The 20,164-nt window shown below is 59.8% G+C and overlaps 1 protein-coding gene across 1 annotated transcript in view; it reads left to right on the forward strand.

Moving 5' to 3' along the window:
- The window catches only part of LOC136556116 (disintegrin and metalloproteinase domain-containing protein 33-like), a 38,739-nt gene extending 20,366 nt beyond the window's left edge, over positions 1-18,373 (forward strand). Inside the window, exons 11-23 of the mRNA XM_066549170.1 lie at positions 2,188-2,365; positions 2,876-2,965; positions 4,261-4,456; positions 5,193-5,301; positions 6,839-7,043; positions 8,471-8,548; positions 10,203-10,311; positions 11,933-12,083; positions 12,938-13,031; positions 14,601-14,846; positions 15,577-15,740; positions 16,840-16,857; positions 17,250-18,373. Coding sequence (XP_066405267.1) covers positions 2,188-2,365; positions 2,876-2,965; positions 4,261-4,456; positions 5,193-5,301; positions 6,839-7,043; positions 8,471-8,548; positions 10,203-10,311; positions 11,933-12,083; positions 12,938-13,031; positions 14,601-14,846; positions 15,577-15,740; positions 16,840-16,857; positions 17,250-17,301 — 1,690 coding nt within the window. The 3' untranslated portion in view covers positions 17,302-18,373. The remainder of the gene's footprint in view (positions 1-2,187; positions 2,366-2,875; positions 2,966-4,260; positions 4,457-5,192; positions 5,302-6,838; positions 7,044-8,470; positions 8,549-10,202; positions 10,312-11,932; positions 12,084-12,937; positions 13,032-14,600; positions 14,847-15,576; positions 15,741-16,839; positions 16,858-17,249) is intronic.
- Positions 18,374-20,164: the final 1,791 nt, after the last annotated feature.

The following is a 20,164-nucleotide window of genomic DNA, read 5'->3' on the forward strand; positions in this document are numbered from 1 at the left end:
AGAGCTGGGAATGCTCCCCTGGAGAAGGGAAGGCTCCAGGCAGAGCTCAGAGCCCCTGGCAGGGCCTGCAGGGGCTCCAGGAGAGCTGGAGAGGGGCTGGGGACAAGGCCTGCAGGGACAGGAGCCAGGGAATGGCTCCCACTGGGAAAGGGGAGATTGGGCTGGGATCTTGGCAAGGAATTCCTGGCTGGGCTGGAATTCCCAGATTTGCTGTGGCTGCCCCTGGATGCCCGGCAGTGCCCAAGGCCAGGCTGGACACTGGGAGCAGCCTGGGGCAGTGGGAGGTGTCCCTGCCATGGCAGGTGGCACTGGTGGGATTCACAATCCATGTGCTTGGTGCCAGTTTCCTTTCCAGCCCTTCTCCCTCTGGATTTTCCCCCTCCTGAGGATGTGTCATCCCAGATGTCCCTGCCCTGAGCAAAAGCAGGGTTTATTCAGCCGTTCATTCCCTGGGTTTGAACCCACCTGCTCTTCCAATGAGGAAGGAACAGTGGGACCCCACTTGTGGTTTCAGGGCTGCCAGATGCTGGTGTTGATCCCACAGGATTTAACCTCAGCCTGGGCAGATTGTGGTGGGGAAAAGCACAGTTCTGGCTGTGTTTGCACAGCCATGGATATGAATATATATAAAAATACATGTAGAGTACATTGGCTTGCTCAGCCTCTATAACCTGCAGGCTCTTGCAGGTTTCCCTCCAGCCCAAGAGATTGCAAAACCACTTTTAAAAAATGTCCTCTGAGTCATCTTGAGGATGAGACGTCCTGCTATGAAAATATTTTTCAGCTTTAAGGGGAAATGAAACTGTTTCAAAGAAGAAGGAAATGCTTCCTTCTTCTTCATAAACCACTGAAACCCCCACAAACGGTGAAATTAGAGAAGACCCTTGCTCAGAGGTTCTGTAGAAAATGAATGTTTGTCCTGTTCCTCACTTCCTTACACACTGTAGGTTCTGACTATTTTATTTTTTGCTGCTCTCTGGGTCCTTTTTGGTATTTTTTCCCGTATTTCTTTAATTTTAAGTGATGTTCACCCATCTGAGCTGTATTTCAGTGGCCCAGGTGGGTGTTTGCTGTGTGCTTCAATGAGCACAGGAAGCGGTTTGCTGTGGCTCAGGGGTGTCTGTGGTGTCCCAGGGCAGAGGTGACAATGTTTTGTGGAGATAATCAAAGCTCCACACCTTTGTGACAGTTGTAAAGCCTGTGTGTTCATTACAGCCCTGGACACATGTGGGGATCCATCCCCTAAAATGACATGGGTACCTCTGGGAACTCCAGGTCTCTTTTTATCCCCCTCTCAAATACATATGCACACAATTTCACAATAGGTTCATACATACTCATTTTTACGAATTTCGTGTGACATTTTCCCCGATAGTTCTTCTTTATCAGAAAGAACTCCTAGGCCAGGTTGACCTGCTCTCACAGCAGTCTCTCTGTCTCTCTCTATCACCTTCTGTCTCCCCCACCCCTTATCTCTGTCCTTCTCTGAAGTAGTTTCTCTGAGCCTAGGCTTTGCAGTCAGGCTAAATGGCTATGGTTTCTAACCACAGACTCAACTCAAAAATGCACATTTCACCTAAACCAAAATAGATTTCTACCCTGGAAAATTTCTATTTTGCCTCAACACCTGCAGCAGTGCTGGGCTGGCATCAGTGAGCACAGGAAGGGGTTTGCTGTGCCTCAGGGGTGTCTGTGGTGTCCCAGGGCAGAGGTGACACCTGCAGAAGTCTGGGCTGGCATCAGTGAGCACAGGAAGGGGTTTGCTGTGCCTCAGGGGTGTCTGTGGTGTCCCAGGGCAGAGGTGACACCTGCAGCAGTGCTGGGCTGGCATCAGTGAGCACAGGAAGGGGTTTGCTGTGCCTCAGGGGTGTCTGTGGTGTCCCAGGGCAGAGGTGACACCTGCAGCAGTGCTGGGCTGGGGCTCACACCTGGGGTGCAGGGGGGTTGATGTCCCAGGGGTGATGCACAGAGGCTCTGCCTGCCCCCCATCCCCTTCCTGAGCACTTGGGGTTCAGAACTGTCCCCTGGCTGCTGGTCTGGCTGGGGTGGGAGGTGTTCCTGGCTCACTGAGCAATGGGGAATCTGCTCTGGGGAGGGTCTGTGCCAGTTTGTGCGTTCGTCCATGTGCTGAATTCCCAGTTCTCACCATTCCCCCCTCCTCTGGCCCTGCTCCCCTGTGTCCCCCAGACACCCCTTCCCCCGGGTGTTCAGCTCCTGCAGCAGGAGGCAGCTGGAGAGCTACTTCCAGAAGGGAGGGGGAATGTGCCTCTTCAACCTGCCCGACACCAAGGACCTGGTGGTGGCACGGAAATGTGGCAACGGCTTCCGCGAGGAGGGAGAGGACTGTGACTGCGGGGAGGTGGAGGTACAGGGGGCCCTCGTGGGACATGGGGGTCCTACAGAGACATGGGGGGACAGGGGGCCCTCGTGGGACCAGGGGGGACAGGGGGTCCTACTGGGACATGGGGGGACAGGGGGTCCTACTGGGACATGGGGGGACAGGGGCTCCTCATGGGACATGGAGGGACAGAGTGACCCTCATGGGACATGGAGGGACAGGGGGCCCTCGTGGGACATGGGGGGACAGGAGGTCCTCCTCAGCTGAGGGAATTCCTGCACAGGGCATTTCCAAGGGAGGGGTTTGCTGTCACCACAGGGCCTCCATCCCGAGGGCTTTTCCCAGCCCCACCTTCCTGAACCCATCTATCCCAGTCCCAACTTTCCCCCCGAGTGCCCAGTTCTCCCTGCTGCCCTCTGTGCCTCAGTTTCCCCGTTGCAGGATGAGCAGGGCACTGCTGGGATGGGTGTGGCAGGGGCTGGGGGCAGTGCTGGGGAAGGGATGGAGCCCCAGCCCATGGAGCTGTGCTCCCCACAGGAATGCACCAACCCCTGCTGCAACGCTCACAACTGCACGCTCAAGGAGGGGGCCCAGTGTGCCCACGGCGACTGCTGCCACAGCTGCAAGGTGAGACCCAGCCTGCCCGCCCCCTGCCACCCTGTGCCATCCCCTGCCTCCCCCTGCCCGCCCCCTGCCCACCCCGTGCCCATGGGATGAGGTGCAGACCCAGCCCTGCCGTTCCCTGGGGACTCCTGAGCTGTTTGTCCACAGGGACACGCTCCCTGTGCCCCATGGGCAGGGTTCATGCGGCACCTTGTGTCTGCAGGGGAATCCTGGCATGGGCTGGGCTGCGAGGAACCTCAGAGCCCCCCAGTGCCACCCCTGCCATGGCAGGGACACCTCCCACTGTCCCAGGTGCTCCAACCCCAGTGTCCAGCCTGGCCTTGGGCACTGCCAGGGATGCAGGGGCAGCCCCAGCTGCTCTGGGCACCTGTGCCAGGGCCTGCCCACCCTGCCAGGGAACCATTCCCAATTCCCCATCTCCCATCCAGCCCTGCCCTCTGGCAGTGGGAGCCATTCCCTGGCTCCTGTCCCTCCAGGCCCTTTCCCAGCTCCCTCTCCAGCAGAATCCCTCAGGCAGCTCTGTGGCTGAGGTGCAGCTGAGGAAGTGTCCCCATGCCCTGACAGCCCCAGCAGCCCCACAGGGCACCTGTCACGTGTTAGAGCTGCCAGCTGTGCCAGCTGTGCCAGGAGGCACCGTCACTGCCCCCAGTGCCCCAGTCTGTCCCTGTGTCACTGCCCCCTGTCCCCTGTGTGTGTCCCTGTGTCACTGCCCCCTGTCCCCTGTGTGTGTCCCTGTGTCACTGCCCCGTGTCCCCAGCCTGTCCCTGTGTCACTACCCCCTGTCCTGTGTGTGTCCCTATGTCACTGCCCCTGTCCCCTGTGTGTGTCCCTGTGTCACTGCCCCCTGTCCCCAGCCTGTCCCTGTGTCACTGCCCCCGTCCCCTGTGTGTGTCCCCCTGTCACTACCCCCTGTCCCCAGCCTGTCCCTGTGTCACTGCCCCGTGTCCCCAGCCTGTCCCTGTGTCACTGCCCCCTGTCCTGTGTGTGTCCCTATGTCACTGCCCCTGTCCCCTGTGTGTGTCCCTGTGTCACTGCCCCCTGTCCCCTGTGTGTGTCCCCCTGTCACTGCCCCCTGTCCCCAGCCTGTCCCTGTGTCACTGCCCCCTGTCCCCTGTGTGTGTCCCCCTGTCACTGCCCCCTGTCCCCAGCCTGTCCCTGTGTCACTGCCCCCGTCCCCTGTGTGTGTCCCCCTGTCACTACCCCCTGTCCCCAGCCTGTCCCTGTGTCACTGCCCCCTGTCCCCTGTGTGTGTCCCCCTGTCACTGCCCCCTGTCCCCAGCCTGTCCCTGTGTCCCCAGCTGAAGGTGGCTGGCACACCGTGCCGGGAGGCCGCTGGCTCCTGTGACCTGCCCGAGTTCTGCACGGGAGTGTCCCCGTACTGCCCTCCCAACGTGTACCTGCTGGACGGCTCCTCGTGCGCCCAGGGCCAGGCCTACTGCAGCAACGGCATGTGCATGACCCACCAGCAGCAGTGTGTGCAGCTCTGGGGGCCAGGTCAGTCCCTCCCTGCAGCAATGGTGTGTGCATGACCCACCAGCAGCAGTGTGTGCAGCTCTGGGGGCCAGGGCAGTCCCATCTCTCATGTGCATGACCCACCAGCAGCAGTGTGTGCAGCTCTGGGGGCCAGGGCAGTCCCATCTCTCATGTCCATGACCCACCAGCAGCAGTGTGTGCAGCTCTGGGGGCCAGGGCAGTCCCATCTCTCATGTCCATGACCCACCAGCAGCAGTGTGTGCAGCTCTGGGGGCCAGGGCAGTCCCTCCCCTCACTGCAGCAGAGCCTGGGGATGCCCAGGGGGCTGCGGGGGCTGCATGGGGGCCCTGGCACAGCCACAGCCACACCAACAGCCAGGGGACAATTCTGAACCCCAAATCCTTGGGAATGGGATGGGGGGTGCCCAGAGCAGCCGTGGCTGCCCCTGGATCCCTGGAATGTGCAAAGCCAAGTTGGACATGGAGGCTTGGGGCACCTGGGACAGTGGGCGGTGTCCCTGCCCTGGGTGGAACTGGGTGGGTTTAAGGTCTCTTCCAACCCAAACCATCCTGTGACCAAAACCCTCCTCAAGACTCCAGCTAATGGGGAAGTTCATCCCTCCTGTCCCTGGCCTGGCAGCACAGCAGCAGCTCTGGGAGAGCTTTCCCCAGTGTGTTCTCCCTGAGCACCACGTGCTGCTCCTGCTGCGGGTCCCTGCCCGTGCCTGGCTTCCCAGAGCTCTCCTCCCCGTGTGCAGGAGCGTGGCCAGCCCCCGATGCCTGCTTCCAGGACGTGAACATGGCAGGGAACACCTACGGCAACTGCGGCAAGGATAGCCAGGGCCGCTACGTCAAGTGTGACAAGAGGTGGGCACAGCGCTGGCACCGGCTGCCCCGTGTCCCTCCTGTACCCCTGGCATCCCTGTCACCCCTGCCACCCCTGCCACGCCACTGGGAGGGCCCTGCCTCAGCCCTGCCACAGGCAGCAGCCCTTGGGACAGCGTTGGCACCGGCTGCCCAATGTCCCCTCCCGTGCCCACATTTGTCCCTGCCACCTCTGCCACCCCTACCACCCCTGCCATGCCACTGGGAGGGCCCTACCTCAGCCCTGCCCCCGGGAATCAGCCCTTGGGACAGCCCTGTTTTGTACCCCAGGAAGCCACCAGGTCCTCCTGGGCTCTGTCCCCATCGCTGCTGGGAGCTGGCACTTGGAGATCTGGAGTTCTTTTCCAGCCCAAATCCTGTGATTCTGCTGTCCCACCACGAGCAGCTCCCAGCCCAGCCTGCTGGGAAATCAAAGCCAGTGCCACATTTAGGGAGTTGTGCTCTCTGTTTCCAGTGCCACATTTAGGGAGTTGTGCTCTCTGTTTCCGGTGCCACATTTATGGAGTTGTGCTTTCTGTTCCCAGTGCCACATTTAGGGAGTTGTGCTCTCTGGTGTTCCCAGTGCCACATTTAGGGAGTTGTGCTCTCTGGTGTCCCAGTGCCACATTTATGGAGTTGTGCTCTCTGTTTCCAGTGCCACATTTAGGGAGTTGTGCTCTCTGGTGTTCCCAGTGCCACATTTAGGGAGTTGTGCTCTCTGGTGTCCCAGTGCCACATTTATGGAGTTGTGCTCTCTGTTTCCAGTGCCACATTTAGGGAGTTGTGCTCTCTGTTTCCGGTGCCACATTTAGGGAGTTGTGCTCTCTGGTGTTCTCAGTGCCACATTTAGGGAGTTGTGCTCTCTGTTCCCAGTGCCACATTTAGGGAGTTGTGCTCTCTGTTCCCAGTGCCAGATTTAGGGAGTTGTGCTCTCTGGTGTCCCAGTGCCACATTTAGGGAGTTGTGCTCTCTGGTGTCCCAGTGCCACATTTAGGGAGTTGTGCTCTCTGTTCCCAGTGCCACATTTAGGGAGTTGTGCTCTCTGGTGTCCCAGTGCCACATTTAGGGAATTGTGCTCTCTGTTCCCAGTGCCACATTTAGGGAGTTGTGCTCTCTGTTTCCAGTGCCACATTTATGGAGTTGTGCTCTCTGGTGTCCCAGTGCCACATTTAGGGAGTTGTGCTCTCTGTTTCCAGTGCCACATTTAGGGAGTTGTGCTCTCTGTTCCCAGTGCCACATTTAGGGAGTTTGTGCTCTCTGTTCTCAGTGCCACATTTAGGGAGTTGTGCTCTCTGGTGTCCCAGTGCCACATTTAGGGAGTTGTGCTCTCTGGTGTTCCCAGTGACTCCAGGGATGTCAGAGCCTCCCCTCCCCTGTCCTGGCTGTTTCCCTCCATCATTTCTGTGCTGTCCATGATTTAACCCGCTGGCCCTCTCCAGCATGGCCACAAACCCATGGGCATGACCCCCAGGTGTGGGATGGTGGGGCTGGGGGGCTGCTGCCCGCCTGTGCCAGCTCCCCCCGGCCGTGCCCGCTGCAGGGATGCCATGTGTGGGAAGATCCAGTGCCAGAGCTCTGCCAAGAAGCCGCAGGGCACCAACACGGTGTCCATCGACACCACCATCCGCCTCAAGGGCCGCGAGGTCAAGTGCAGGGGCACCTTCGTCTACAGCGCCAAGGACGACCAGGAGGACCTGTCCGACCCAGGGCTGGTCCTGACGGGCACCAAGTGCGGGGATGGCATGGTGAGTGCCCCTCCTGCCCTGGCACTGCTGAGGGGCACCTGCTCTGGGCTCTGACCCAGCTCCAGGGCCCTGACCCAGCTCCAGGCCCCTGCTCTGGGCTCTGACCCAGCTCCAGGCCCCTGCTCTGGGCTCTGACCCAGCTCCAGGCTGCACAAGGCCATTCCCTGGGTCACAGCCAGGCCCTGCAGTGGTTCCTTCCACACCTGTAGATGTTGTCTCTGTGTCACCTCAACTGCTGCCACCAGGTGTTTGTGGGCCACCAGGTTCTTCTCACCGGGGGCATTTGTGGGCATCAGCAGATGCTCAGTTTTGTTTTGTCCACCAAATTGTTCTCTGTGCCCTCCAAGCTTCTTCACCAAATCGGTTCAGAGTGGAGCAACCCCAGCGGAATTTGCCCCCAGATTTGATTGAGGATTCCTCCTATGAAGAGATGGTTTCCCAGAGGAAAAGGAAACCTCTGCCAGGAATCAACCTGACAAATCCAGTGCTAACTGGGCACTGCTGTCTGCAGCCCCTGCATTTGCAAGGGCTTTGGAGGGGGCCAGTTGAGCTGAGAGAGGGCAGAGGCTGCTGGAGGACAGGGCAGGAGGGATGTGTTCCAGAGAGGGCTGGCTGTGGAGACACAGCCTTCCCTGCTTGGCATTTTAACAGTGAAATCTTCATCTGGAAGGCCAAAGCAGTGACATTTCCATGAGGAAATATGGCCAGTTTTGAAATGCAGCATTGTTTATTTTGGCCAGTGCCTGGGTTTGGGGCCCAAATGGGAAATGGTTTCTCTTGGTTTGGGGCCCAAATGGGAAATGGTTTCTCTTGGTTTGGGGCCCAAATGGAAATGGTTTCTCTTGGTTTGGGGGCCAAATGGGAATGGTTTCTCTTGGTTTGGGGCCCAAATTGAAATGGTTTCCCTTGGTTTGGGGCCCAAATGGAAATGATTTCTCTTGGTTTGGGGGCCAAATGGGAAATGGTTTCTCTTGGTTTGGGGGCCAAATGGGAATGGTTTCTCTTGGTTTGGGGCCCAAATAGAAATGGTTTCCCTTGGTTTGGGGGCCCAAATGGGAAATGGTTTCTCTTGGTTTGGGGCCCAAATGGAAATGATTTCTCTTGGTTTGGGGGCCAAATGGGAAATGGTTTCTCTTGGTTTGGGGCCCAAATGGAAATGGTTTCTCTTGGTTTGGGGGCCAAATGGGAATGGTTTCTCTTGGTTTGGGGCCCAAATGGAAATGGTTTCTCCGGGAGCTGGCAGGGTCTGTGTGTGGAGGGGGTAGGAGTGCTGCTGGCTGGGCTCTGGATAGGGAATGGGATCCCTTGGCTGGAACCATGTGATTTCACCACCTGCATTTTCCAGCCCTCCAACCCTCTGGAGACCCCCCAGCTGTCCCCTGTCCACGTCCCTGTGTGACCCCAGCCCCTCTTGCGTGTCCCCCCAGGTGTGCAAGGACCGGCGGTGCCAGAACGCGTCCCTGTTTGAGCTGGAGAAGTGTGTGTCCCGCTGCCACGGCCACGGGGTGAGCTCTGCTGGGAGCCCCTGGCATCAGGGGAGGGCTGGGAGCCAGCCCCAGGGTGTGCATGGAGATGGGACCTGCTGGCACCTGCAGGGAGCCCCTGGCATCAGGGGAGGGCAGGGAGCCAGCCCCGGGCTCTGCCATGGAGATAGGACCTGCAGGGAGCCGGCCCCAGGCTCTGCCATAGAGATGGGACCTGCAGGGAGCCAGCCCCAGGCTCTGCCACAGAGATGGGACCTGCAGGGAGCCAGCCCCAGGGTGTGCCATGGAGATGGGACCTGCTGGCACCTGCAGGGAGCCCCTGGCATCAGGGGAGGGCAGGGAGCCAGCCCCAGGCTCTGCCACAGGGATGGGACCTGCAGGGAGCCAGCCCCAGGCTCTGCCATGGAGATGGGACCTGCAGGGAGCCAGCCCCAGGGTGTGCCATAGAGATGGGACCTGCAGGGAGCCCCTGGCATCAGGGGAGGGCAGGGAGCCAGCCCCAGGCTCTGCCACAGGGATGGGACCTGCAGGGAGCCAGCCCCAGGCTCTGCCATGGAGATGGGACCTGCAGGGAGCCAGCCCCAGGCTCTGCCACAGGGATGGGACCTGCAGGGAGCCGGCCCCAGGCTCTGCCACAGGGATGGGACCTGCAGGGAGCCAGCCCCAGGCTCTGCCATGGAGATGGGACCTGCAGGGAGCCAGCCCCAGGCTCTGCCACAGGCGTGGGCACTGGGACCCAGTGGATTTGTGCCTCTCAGACCCGTCCCAGTGGGGCTGGGACCTTTGCTCAGCCGTGTCCCAGCGAGAGGAACAGGACTGTTTGTGGTGTCAGGGCCATCTGCAAAGCTTGGCTCAGGGTCTGGTTTGAGCTGGAGAGTGTTTGGAGCTCGGAGCAGGCGTGGGGTCCCCCTGAGAGCAGGAGAAGAGCTGGAAGGAGAAGTGGGACAGCAGAAAGGCAGGGCACTGGCTCAGGGAGTGGAGGAAAGCTGCTCTCCAGAGCTGAAAGGTTCCACAGGTCTGAGCTCTGTGCGTGCAGGGCTCTGTCAGATGAGGCAGCAGGCACTGCTGGCTTCTGGGTGTGGCAGATCAAACACCTGACTGACCCTTTTGTGGCAGCTGAGACATCCACACCTACCCCTTGTTCTGCCCAGCATGGCTCAGGCTCCAGAGCTGGAGTTGGTCAGCCTGGAGATGAGCAGGTTCTGGGGGAACCTTCTGGCACCTTCCAGCCCTAAAAGAGGCTCGTAAAGAAGAGGGAAGTGACTTTTGACATGGGCAGATAGGGACAGGAGCAGGGGGAATGGTTCAAACTGAAAGAAGAGATGGAGATGGGATATGGGGCAGGAATTGTTCCCTGGCAGGTGGGCAGGGGCTGGGCTGGAATTCCCAGAGCAGCTGTGGCTGCCCCTGGATCCCTGGCAGTGCCCAAGGCCAGGTTGGACACTGGGGCTGGAGCAGCCTGGGACAGTGGGAGGTGTCCCTGCCATGTCAGGGCTGGCACTGGGTGGGATTTAAGCTCCTTCCCTGATCCCAACCCATTCCAGGATTCTGTGATGTCCAAGGGGAAGCACTGTCAGGGTTGAAGCTTCTTCAGCCCAGACTTGTGTCACCATCTGTTCATTCCTGCCCTGTGGACCCCCATTGCACACATGCCAGCCCTGTCCTGTGTCCCCAGGTGTGCAACAGCAACAAGAACTGTCACTGTGAGCCCGGCTGGGCCCCCCCATTCTGCGAGAAGCCAGGGCTGGGGGGCAGCGTGGACAGCGGCCCCGTGCAGAGCCACGGTGAGTGAGGCACAATTGTCCTGTGCAGAGAGGTCAGTCAGTGTCACAGTGTCCCTGTGCAGAGCCACGGTGAGTGAGGCACAATTGTCCTGTGCAGAGAGGTCAGTCAGTGTCACAGTGTCCCTGTGCAGAGCCACGGTGAGTGAGGCACAATTGTCCTGTGCAAAGAGGTCAGTCAGTGTCACAGTGTCCCTGTGCAGAGCCACGGTGAGTGAGGCACAATTGTCCTGTGCAGAGAGGTCAGTCAGTGTCACAGTGTCCCTGTGCAGAGCCACGGTGAGTGAGGCACAATTGTCCTGTGCAGAGAGGTCAGTCAGTGTCACAGTGTCCCTGTGCAGAGCCACGGTGAGTGAGGCACAATTGTCCTGTGCAGAGCCACGGTGAGTGAGGCACAATTGTCCTGTGCAGAGAGGTCAGTCAGTGTCACAGTGTCCCTGTGCAGGGCCATGGTCAGTCACAGTCACACTGTCCCTGGGCCCTGAGGTCAGTCACAGTCACACTGTCCCTGTGCAGGGCCATGGTCAGTCACAGTCACACTGTCCCCATGCAGAGAGGTCAGTCACAGTCACACTGTCCCTGTGCCCTGAGGTCAGTCACAGTCACACTGTCCCCGTGCAGAGCCATGGTCAGTCACAGTCACACTGTCCCTCTGCCCTGAGGTCAGTCACAGTCACACTGTCCCCATGCAGAGCCATGGTCAGTCAGTGTCACACTGTCCACATGCAGAGAGGTCAGTCACAGTCACACTGTCCCTGTGCCCTGAGGTCAGTCACAGTCACACTGTCCCCGTGCAGGGCCATGGTCAGTCACAGTCACACTGTCCCTGTGCAGAGAGGTCAGTCACAGTCACACTGTCCCTGTGCAGGGCCATGGTCAGTCACAGTCACACTGTCCCTGTGCCCTGAGGGCTCTGGGGCTGCAGTGGGGCCAGGGAGGGCTGGGGGCTCCCAGAGGGGCCTGTGCAGGTGTGGTGGTGTTCACAGGGGTTCTTGGATGGGGGAAGAGACAAGGATCTGACTCCATGTTTCAGAAGGCTGATTATTTTATTTTTTATGATATTATTATTTCATGATATATATTTTATTATTTCATGATATATATTTTATTATTTTTTGATATTATTTTATGATATATATTACATTAAAACTATACTAAAAGAATAGAAGAAAGGATTTCATCAGAAGGCTGGCTAAGAATGGAATAGCCAAGAATGATAACAAAGGTTTGTGGCTGGGACAGAGAGCCCAAGCCAGCTGACTGTGATTGGCCATTAATTACAAACATCCAGCATGGGCCAATCCCAGATGCACCTGTTGCATTCCACAGCAGCAGATAACCATTGCTTACATTTTGTTCCTGAGGCCTCTCAGCTTCTCGGGAGGAAAAATCCCAAGGAAAGGCTTTTCCATAGAAGTTGTCTGTGACATGCAGGCAGCCCCACAGCGTGTGCCCAGCTCTGGCTGGCTGGTGGCACCCGCTGCCACCAGAGGCCATCGAGGGGCCGTTCCCTTCCCGGGGTGGCAGCAGCAGGGATGTGCCAGCTCTGCTGAGCAGGAATGGGCAATGGGCCGTGGGCTGCTGCTGTCCCAGCCCCTGACTGGCCCCTGTGCTCCCCTGGCAGCCCACGAGTCCATCCTCATCGCCCTGGTGGTCATCTCGCTGTTCCTGCTGCCCGCCCTGACGCTCAGCATCTGCTACTGGTACCGCCAGGAGAACTCCCTGCTGGCCAGGTGGATCCAGGAGAGCAGGCTCAGGGCCCACGGCGCCTGCAGGTGGGTGGGCACACAACCCTTCCCTCCCTGCACCCAGGGCAGCCTGGGCTGGTTCCACCCTGCCTGGCAGGGGCTGGGGGAGCTGGGGGTGCACAGCCCCTGCTGCGGTGTGAGAGCTGCTCTGGGGGCTGCACAGACTGACCTGGGAAACCCAGAGCCCTGCAGGTGTGAGAGCTGCTCTGGGGGCTGGACGGACTGTGCTGGGAAACCCAGAGCCCTGCTCTGGTGTGAGAGCTGCTCTGGGGGCTGCACAGACTGACCTGAGAAACGCAGAGCCCTGCAGGTGTGAGACCTGCTCTGAGGGCTGCACAGACTGACCTGGGAAACCCAGAGCCCTGCTCTGGTGTGAGAGCTGCTCTGGGGGCTGCACAGACTGTGCTGGGAAACCCAGAGCCCTGCTCTGGTGTGAGAGCTGCTCTGGGGGCTGGACGGACTGTGCTGGGAAACGCAGGGCTCTCAGCAATTCCCTGAGCCCAGGACAGGAACAGGGAGGGGTGTCCTGTCCTCTGGGCAGTCCCAGGGAGGGGTGGGGGTGGCCTGGAATCAAGGAGAATTCTCATTCCTTGTAGGCTGCCCATCACACACTGAGCATCCCTGCTCCAAACACTGACCTTCCCTGCTGCCCATCCCAGTCTGACCATCCCTGTCACACACTGACCATCCCTGCTCTCTGTCACACACTGACCATCCCTGTCACACACTGACCATCCCTGCTCTCTGTCACACACTGACCATCCCTGTTCCCCAGCAGTGAGGGCTGGCTGTTAATGAGGAGTTACCTGAGACAGGGCAGTGTTTTTGGGGCAGCTGGTGCTCCCCTGGTTGCTTTATTTTGCCATGTCCCAAATTCCCAGCAGGAACAAGTCTGTGGGTCGGAAGTCGAGCAGTGCCCATGCCAAAGCTGCTTTCACCCTGAGGAACATTTCAGCCTCCAGCCACCCCTCTAAGGTCAGTGATAACTCAGTAGGGTCAGGGATAACTCACCAGGGTCAGGGATAACTCAGCTGCCAGGTTTGATTCCCTGCTGGGATGTGAAGCCTGTGGATGTCACATCTGCTCCAGGGAGCTGGGCAAGCCCTGGTGCCCTGTGCTGGTCCTGCCCCATGTCTGCACTGAGCCCATGGCCGGGTGTGCCCATCCCTCCTAAAACTGAGTTTGTTGAGCTCAAACTCCCCTGGTGATCACCAGGAGCCTCCACTGGGAAACTTCCCATATGGAAAAGGGATAGATGGGAGTGAGGGATGATCACAACCTGTGGTGGGGGCAGGGGGGTATTTTCTGATGTTAATCAGCCCAAAATTCAAACAAATCTGGTCTTTGGCTTTGTAGTTTGATTTGTGGTGTCCTGTTCTTCCTTTTTGGGTCACTGCTCTTGGCTCCTGCAGGTTTGGTTATTCATTCATTTGGCTATTCCCTCGTGTTCCAGAAGTTCTTTTATTTATCCTGTGCTACACTTCAGTGAATTTTTAGCTTTGAACCTGCATTGGTGCTTTTTGGGCAGCAGGGCTGAATTTAGGAAGAATTCAAGTTTTTTGGATGTCTCCCCCCTGTTGGAAATCTGGATTCAGCAGAGCTGACCCTGCTCTGGGTCTCCATCACTTTCTCATCCCTGAGTGTTCCCATGGGGTTGGTGAGGAGCAAACCCAGAATCACAGACTCAGGAAGGCTGGAAATGCCCTCCAATGTCCATCTCCAAGCCCATCAAACCCATCCATCAGCGCTGCCAGGTTCAGCACTGACCATGCTCAGCTTTTGGCTGGGCTGGCCCCAGGAGGTGCCCCAGAGCTCCTCCTGCAGCTCCCTGGGCCCAGGCCTCAGTGTTAATTGTTGATTGCTGCCCCCAGATGTGCAGGGTGTCTCTGCTCCGGCCCCTGTGGCTGAAGAACGAGCCTGGGCTCTTCACTTTTTGCTCTTGAGGTTGTTTATTAATTCTGATCTATAAAATTTTCTTTCTGCCCAGCCCAGATCTGCTCAGCAGGGCAGCCACAGGCACTGTGACCGCCCCCGGGGCGGTGCTGTCCTTTTATACTACAAACTACATAGAACATATTGACACTGAATTCCAATACCCATCACCTGTGTTAGACAGTGCACTTCTACTCTAAACCAATCCCAAAGTGCCAGCACCACTGCAGAGAATGGAGAACAAGAAGAAGAAAGGCTGGACATGCCCAGATTCCTCCATCTTGTCCCCATAACCCCCACACCAAAAATCCTAAAATCTACATTTTCACCCTGTGATCATTTTGTTATTACACCATTCAAACCCGTGTGACTTTCATGTCCTCATACAGAGCTGGTCACTTGCTCCAGGGGTCACAATCAAACCCCCAGGTGCTCTGGGCTGTGCCAGGGTCTCTGAGCCCCCGGCGGGGTCCTGGCAGCTCTGGGCACCCGGAGGATGTGCTCAGTTCTGACACGGGGGCACAGCTGCTGTTGAGCACCTGGAGCAGGTGCCCCAAGGATGCTCCCCCAGCTGAGTTTCTTTGTGCTTTTCTCCTCCTCTCCCTCTCGCAGGGCCCTCGGAGCACGTTCCTGCCCCGGCCCGGCGCGGCCCAGCCCGGCTCCCAGCCCATCAACGTGGTGCACCCCCTGCGCCCGGCCCCCCTGAGCATCCCCCCCCGGCCCAGGGACCCCAGACCTGCCCGGCCCCCGCCCCCGGCCTCCAAATCCCCCCCGGGCCCCGCCAAGGCCGGCGCCCCCCAGGCCAAGCTCCCGCCGCCCAGGAAACCCCTGCCCTGCAGCCCCGTCAGGAGCCCACAGGTGAGATCCCACTGGGGACCCCACAGGTGAGATCCCACTGGGGACCCCACAGGTGAGCTCTGGTCAGGGGGACACAGGTGAGATCCCACTGGGGACCCCACAGGTGAGATCCCATTGGGGACCCCACAGGTGAGCTCTGCCCTGCAGCCCCATCAGGAGCCCACAGGTGAGTTCTGCTGGGTGAGACATAGGTGAGATCCCACTGGGGACCCCACAGGTGAGCTCTGGTCAGGGGGACACAGGTGAGATCCCACTGGGGACCCCACAGGTGAGCTCTGGTCAGGGGGACACAGGTGAGATCCCATTGGGGACCCCACAGGTGAGATCCCACTGGGGACCCCACAGGTGAGCTCTGGTCAGGGGGACACAGGTGAGATCCCACTGGGGACCCCACAGGTGACCCCACAGGTGAGCTGTGTCCCCCCCCAGGCCCAGGTGAGCTCCTGGCCCTGTCTGGTGGGGCTGGGCTCTGTTTAGGATCTGTTTCAGCCCCCTGAGGCTGCACCTGTGCTGCCATTGCAGGAGACCCATCACACCTGAGGGTGCTTTAGGGTTTTTTGGGTGTTGTTCTGTGCTTTGAAGGATCTCAGCTCTGCAGCGGGAGGGAGCTCTGTGGGGCTCCCTGGCTGCCCCCTAAGGGCTCTGTCTCTGCTCTGATGCCAGGTGGTCCCCAAGCTCTGCAGGGCTCCCTGGCTGCCCCCTAAGGGCTCTGTCTCTGCTCTGATGCCAGGTGGTCCCCAAGCACGGAGCCCCGCGCCGGCCGCTGCCGGGCAGCCCCGTCCTGGCCAAGGAGCTGCCCCCTGGCCCCGGACAGACCCTGCTGGTCATGGTCCCCCCCACCAGCCCCAGGCCGCCGGGCACCAGCGCCTCCAGCCCCGCCACGAGGCCGCCAAAGTGAGTGCGGGGAGCCGGGGGTCCCCCAGAGCTGGGCTCTGGCTGTGGGGCACGGGGGTCCCCTGGGAGGGACACCCCAAAGGGCTGCACCCTCTGCTCCATGGGGCGGCCAAGGGGTGACCAGGGTGGGGCTGGAAGGTGCCAGGGAGGGAGGGAGGGAATGCCACCCCTTGGGAGTGCCCAGACCTGGGGGGAGCTGTGGGACTGCTGGGGATGAGGCAGTGCAGGGGATGAAGGGGTGCAAGGAGGGATGCTGGGGATGAGGCAGTGCAGGGATGGACGCTGGGGATGAGGGAAAGCAGGGATGGATGCTGGGGATGAGGGAGTGCAGGGATGAAGGGGTGCAGGAATAGACGCTGGGGATGAGGCAGTGCAGGGATGGATGCTGGGGATGAGGCAGTGCAGGGATGAGGCAGTGCAGGGATGAGGGAGTGCAGGGATGAGGGAGTGCAGGGATGAGGCAGTGCAGGGATGAGGCAGTGCTGGGATGAGGGAAAGCAGGGATGGATGCTGGGGATGAGGCAGTGCAGGGATGAAGGGGTGCAGGAATGGACGCTGGGGATGAGGCAGTGCAGGGATGGATGCAGGGGATGAGGGAGTGCAGGGATGGATGCTGGGGATGAGGGGAAGCAGGGATGGATGCTGGGGATGAGGGGAAGCAGGGATGGATGCTGGGGATGAGGGAGTGCAGGGATGAGAGAGTGCAGGGATGGATCCTGGGGATGAGGGAGTGCAGGGATGGATGCTGGGGAGGAGGCAGTGCAGGGATGGATGCTGGGGAGGAGGCAGTGCAGGGATGGATGCTGGGGAGGAGGGAGTGCTGGGATGGATGCTGGGGAGGAGGGAGTGCTGGGATGGATGCTGGGAATGAGGGGAAGCAGGGATGGATGCTGGGAATGAGGCAGTGCAGGGATGGATGCTGGGCATGAGGACTGTTGGGGATAAGGGAGTGCAGGGATGGATGCTGGGGATGAGGCAGTGTAGGGATGAAGGGGTGCAGGGATGAGGCAGTGCAGGGATGGATGCTGGGATTGAGGACTGTTGGGGATAAGGGAGTGCAGGGATGGACGCTGATGCTCTCTCATCTTTCCCCCTGCAGACCGATGCCACCTCAAAGGTGAGTAAAGGACATTTACAGACCCCTGTGCTGGGCTGGGAAATGGGGACCACTCCACCTTCCCAGGGGCTCCTGGATGAGCAGGACATGGTCCCTCTGGGCACTCCAACAGGGCACCTGTGTCCCAGGGAATGAGGATGTATGTGGGGTTTGTTTGAAGCTGGGGGATAAAGTCCAAGTCCTTGACAGTGGCACTGGTGCTCCCAGCTCTCCTGCACCGCTCCCTCCCCTGGGTGTGGGGCAGGGGACCTCAGGGGACCCGCTCCTGACAGCCAGCCTCAGGGCCAGTGTCCCTGGAGGAATTCCTGAGCTGGGGAAGGGCTGCTGGGGCTGGGGCTGTCTGGTGCCTGCACTCAAACCTGTTGTCTCCTTCCTCTTTCCTCTTGCTCCAGGCCAGTCCCAGCCATCAAAGTCCAGTCCACCTCCTTCTCCTCAAAGAAGTGACAGTCCCAGGACATCTGGGACACCTGGGACAATCCCTGACCCCCCTTCCTGAGCTGGCTCTCCTGATTTGCACTGCTGTGGCCACAGGGCTCTCCCGTTCCTCTTGTTTTAGTCACCCTTTTGATACCAGAGGACTATTTTTGTAAGACAGAATTTGTATTCAGCACACAAACTGTAGTGGTGGGGTGGAGAGGGGACATTGGTACCACGGCTGGACCAGGGCTGGTTGAGGTGGGGTGTCCATGATGGAGATCCCACCACAGCTCTTGGCACTGCTTCCTGGCCAATCTCCCTCCCAGCTTTACTTCTCTGGACATTGCACAAGGGCTGGGAGGGGGTGGCTGGGGCAGTGACCATCCCCACCGATGGAAGGTGCTGGTGACAGCGTGATGTCCTTGCAGCTACCTCCTCCTCCTCCTCCTCCTCCTCCTCCTCCTCCTCCAGGCCTGCAGCCCCCAGCCTGCAGCTCCACACTGGGCATCTCTCGGGGGCACGTTTGCCATGACAGAACCCTGGTGCCCAGTTTGGGCTGGGCCACGCAGTGCTGGGACATTTCCATGAAGGATCCAAGTTCTCAGGCTCCCCCGACCTCCTGTCCCATTGCACAAGGAAGGCAGGTCCAGGTGACGATCCCGGCTCACCTGCAAGGAGGAACTGTCTGGGAGCGTCTGAACGCCCCGAGTGCCGGTGGCAGCTGCTGCCCAGGGTGCTCCTGAGGGGCTCAGGATCCCTCACCACGCTGCCTGTTCCTGCCAAGCCCAGCAGAGGCTCCAGGAGCTGCTCACGCTCCGAGGGGAAGGAGCCACGAGCAGGAACCAGAGCAGGGAACTCCTGCCCGTGCCAGGGCCTTGTCCCTGCCCTGGCCAAGCCACTGCCTCTCTCTGTGCCTCAGTGCCCCTCTGGGGGTGTTTCCTACCTCACAGGGCTGTTGTGAGGTGTGACAAAGGCGTTCTGGAGGGCTCCCACCCCTCCGTCCAAGGTGCTGTTGACCTGCACATTTGGTGCCACTTTCCTGTGACTTGACCTGCGGCTCGATCAGGGTCTGAGATGACAACAAAGACTTGGAAAAGTCCCCTGGCTCCTCTGGCTCTTTTCTTGCTCCCTGTCCCCTGGGCCTTCAGGCACCAGGGCATCTCCAGGGCTCTGCCCACGCCCTGTGACCTGGGATCCAGCTGGGTGTGACCTCTCAGATCCCATCTGACCTGGGCAAAATCCTTTTGGGATGTGTCCAGCCTTGATGTAGGTTCAGGGAGAGCCCTCAGGCAGCTGCTCTGGGCCTCCATTGCCCCCAGTGTCCCCATTGTCCCCAGCTTGTGGGTGAGGCTGCCTTAACCCAAGCTGTCCTTACCCTTGGGCTCTGTTCTGGAGTTGCTGGTCTCACACCTGGGTCTTCCCTGAAACATCCTCAGGAGGAATTTCCCCATGGAAAGGGTGCTCAGGCCTTGGCAGGGGCTGCCCAGGGAGGTTTGGAGTCCCCATCCCTGGAGGTGTCCAAGGAAGGCCTGGACAGGGCACTCAGAGCTCTGGGCTGGGGACAAGGTGGGGATCAAGCACAGCTTGGACTCGGTGACCCTGGAGGGATTTTCCAGCCTCAGTGATCCTGGGGCTCTGTGATCCCTGGTACCCCCATATCTTTGGTGGTTCGTGGATATGTGGCTGGGATCAAGGATCCAACACCTCTTAGTCTGATAACAAAATCAGAAAACCAGTGTCACTGAGGATGGAAGGGACGGGGGCTGGAAGGGAAGGGGGTTGGTTGGGGCTGCTCTCGAGATCAGTGTCCCTGGGCTTGGACTCTGGCCCACCAGTGCCACCCTCCTGGCCACCACAGGCCCTTCCTCTGGCCCTGGGCAGGGCCCCTTCCACACTGCCTGTGCTGCCCCAGCAGTGCAGCACTGGGCCACACTGGGCCACACTGGGTCACACAGGGTCACACTGGGTCACACTGGGTCACACGGGGTCACACTGGGTCACACTGGGTCACACAGGGTCTCACTGGGCCACACTGGGGTCACACGGGGTCACACAGGGTCACACTGTCACACTGGGTCACACGGGGTCACACTGGGTCACACTGGGTCACTGTCACACAGGGTCACACTGGGTCACACTGGGTCAGGGGGCTCAGGCTGAGCTCTTGAGGCTGGGGAGGGGTTGGCAGAGCCCCTTTGTGCCTCAGGGCTGCTGCCCAGCGGGGCTGGCCCAGGGCCCATCCCATCCCCTTATCCCATCCCATTATCCCATCCCATCCCATTATCCCATCCCATCCCATTATCCCATCCCATTATCCCATCCCATTATCCCATCCCATTATCCCATCCCATCATCCCATTATCCCATCCCATCCCATCCTCAGGCAGGGATGTGGGATCCGTTCAGGGCTGCGGCTCGACGCTCCCTGCCGGCCCAGCTGTGCCCAGGTGTGCAGCTGGGTGTGTCCACCCTGCCACACCCGCTGTGGGACACGGCCCGAGGGCCCGGCAGGGCTCGGGTTTGGGGTCCGAGAGGGTTTGGGTGCCCGGCGGCGCTAGATGGCAGCAGATGGCAGCAGATGGCAGGGGACGGCAAGGGATGGCAGGGGACGGTAGGGGATGGTAGGGGATGGCAGGGGACGGCAGGGGATGGCAGGGGACGGCAGGGGACGGCAGGGGATGGCAGGGGATGGCAGGGGACGGCAGGGGATGGCAGGGGATGGCAGGGGACGGCAGGGGATCGCCAGGGATGGCCACGAACCCTCTGCTCGGCCTCCTCTCATTGCCAGGATCACGTCCCCCAGTGCAGCTTCTCTCCATCTTCCTCCCCTGCCCCGTCATTTACAAACCCATTCAAATCATCAGCTGGGCAGGAACCTGCTGAGCGCTCC

Source organism: Molothrus aeneus, chromosome 4 (assembly GCF_037042795.1).
Source record: "Molothrus aeneus isolate 106 chromosome 4, BPBGC_Maene_1.0, whole genome shotgun sequence".
Taxonomy (NCBI): domain Eukaryota; kingdom Metazoa; phylum Chordata; class Aves; order Passeriformes; family Icteridae; genus Molothrus; species Molothrus aeneus.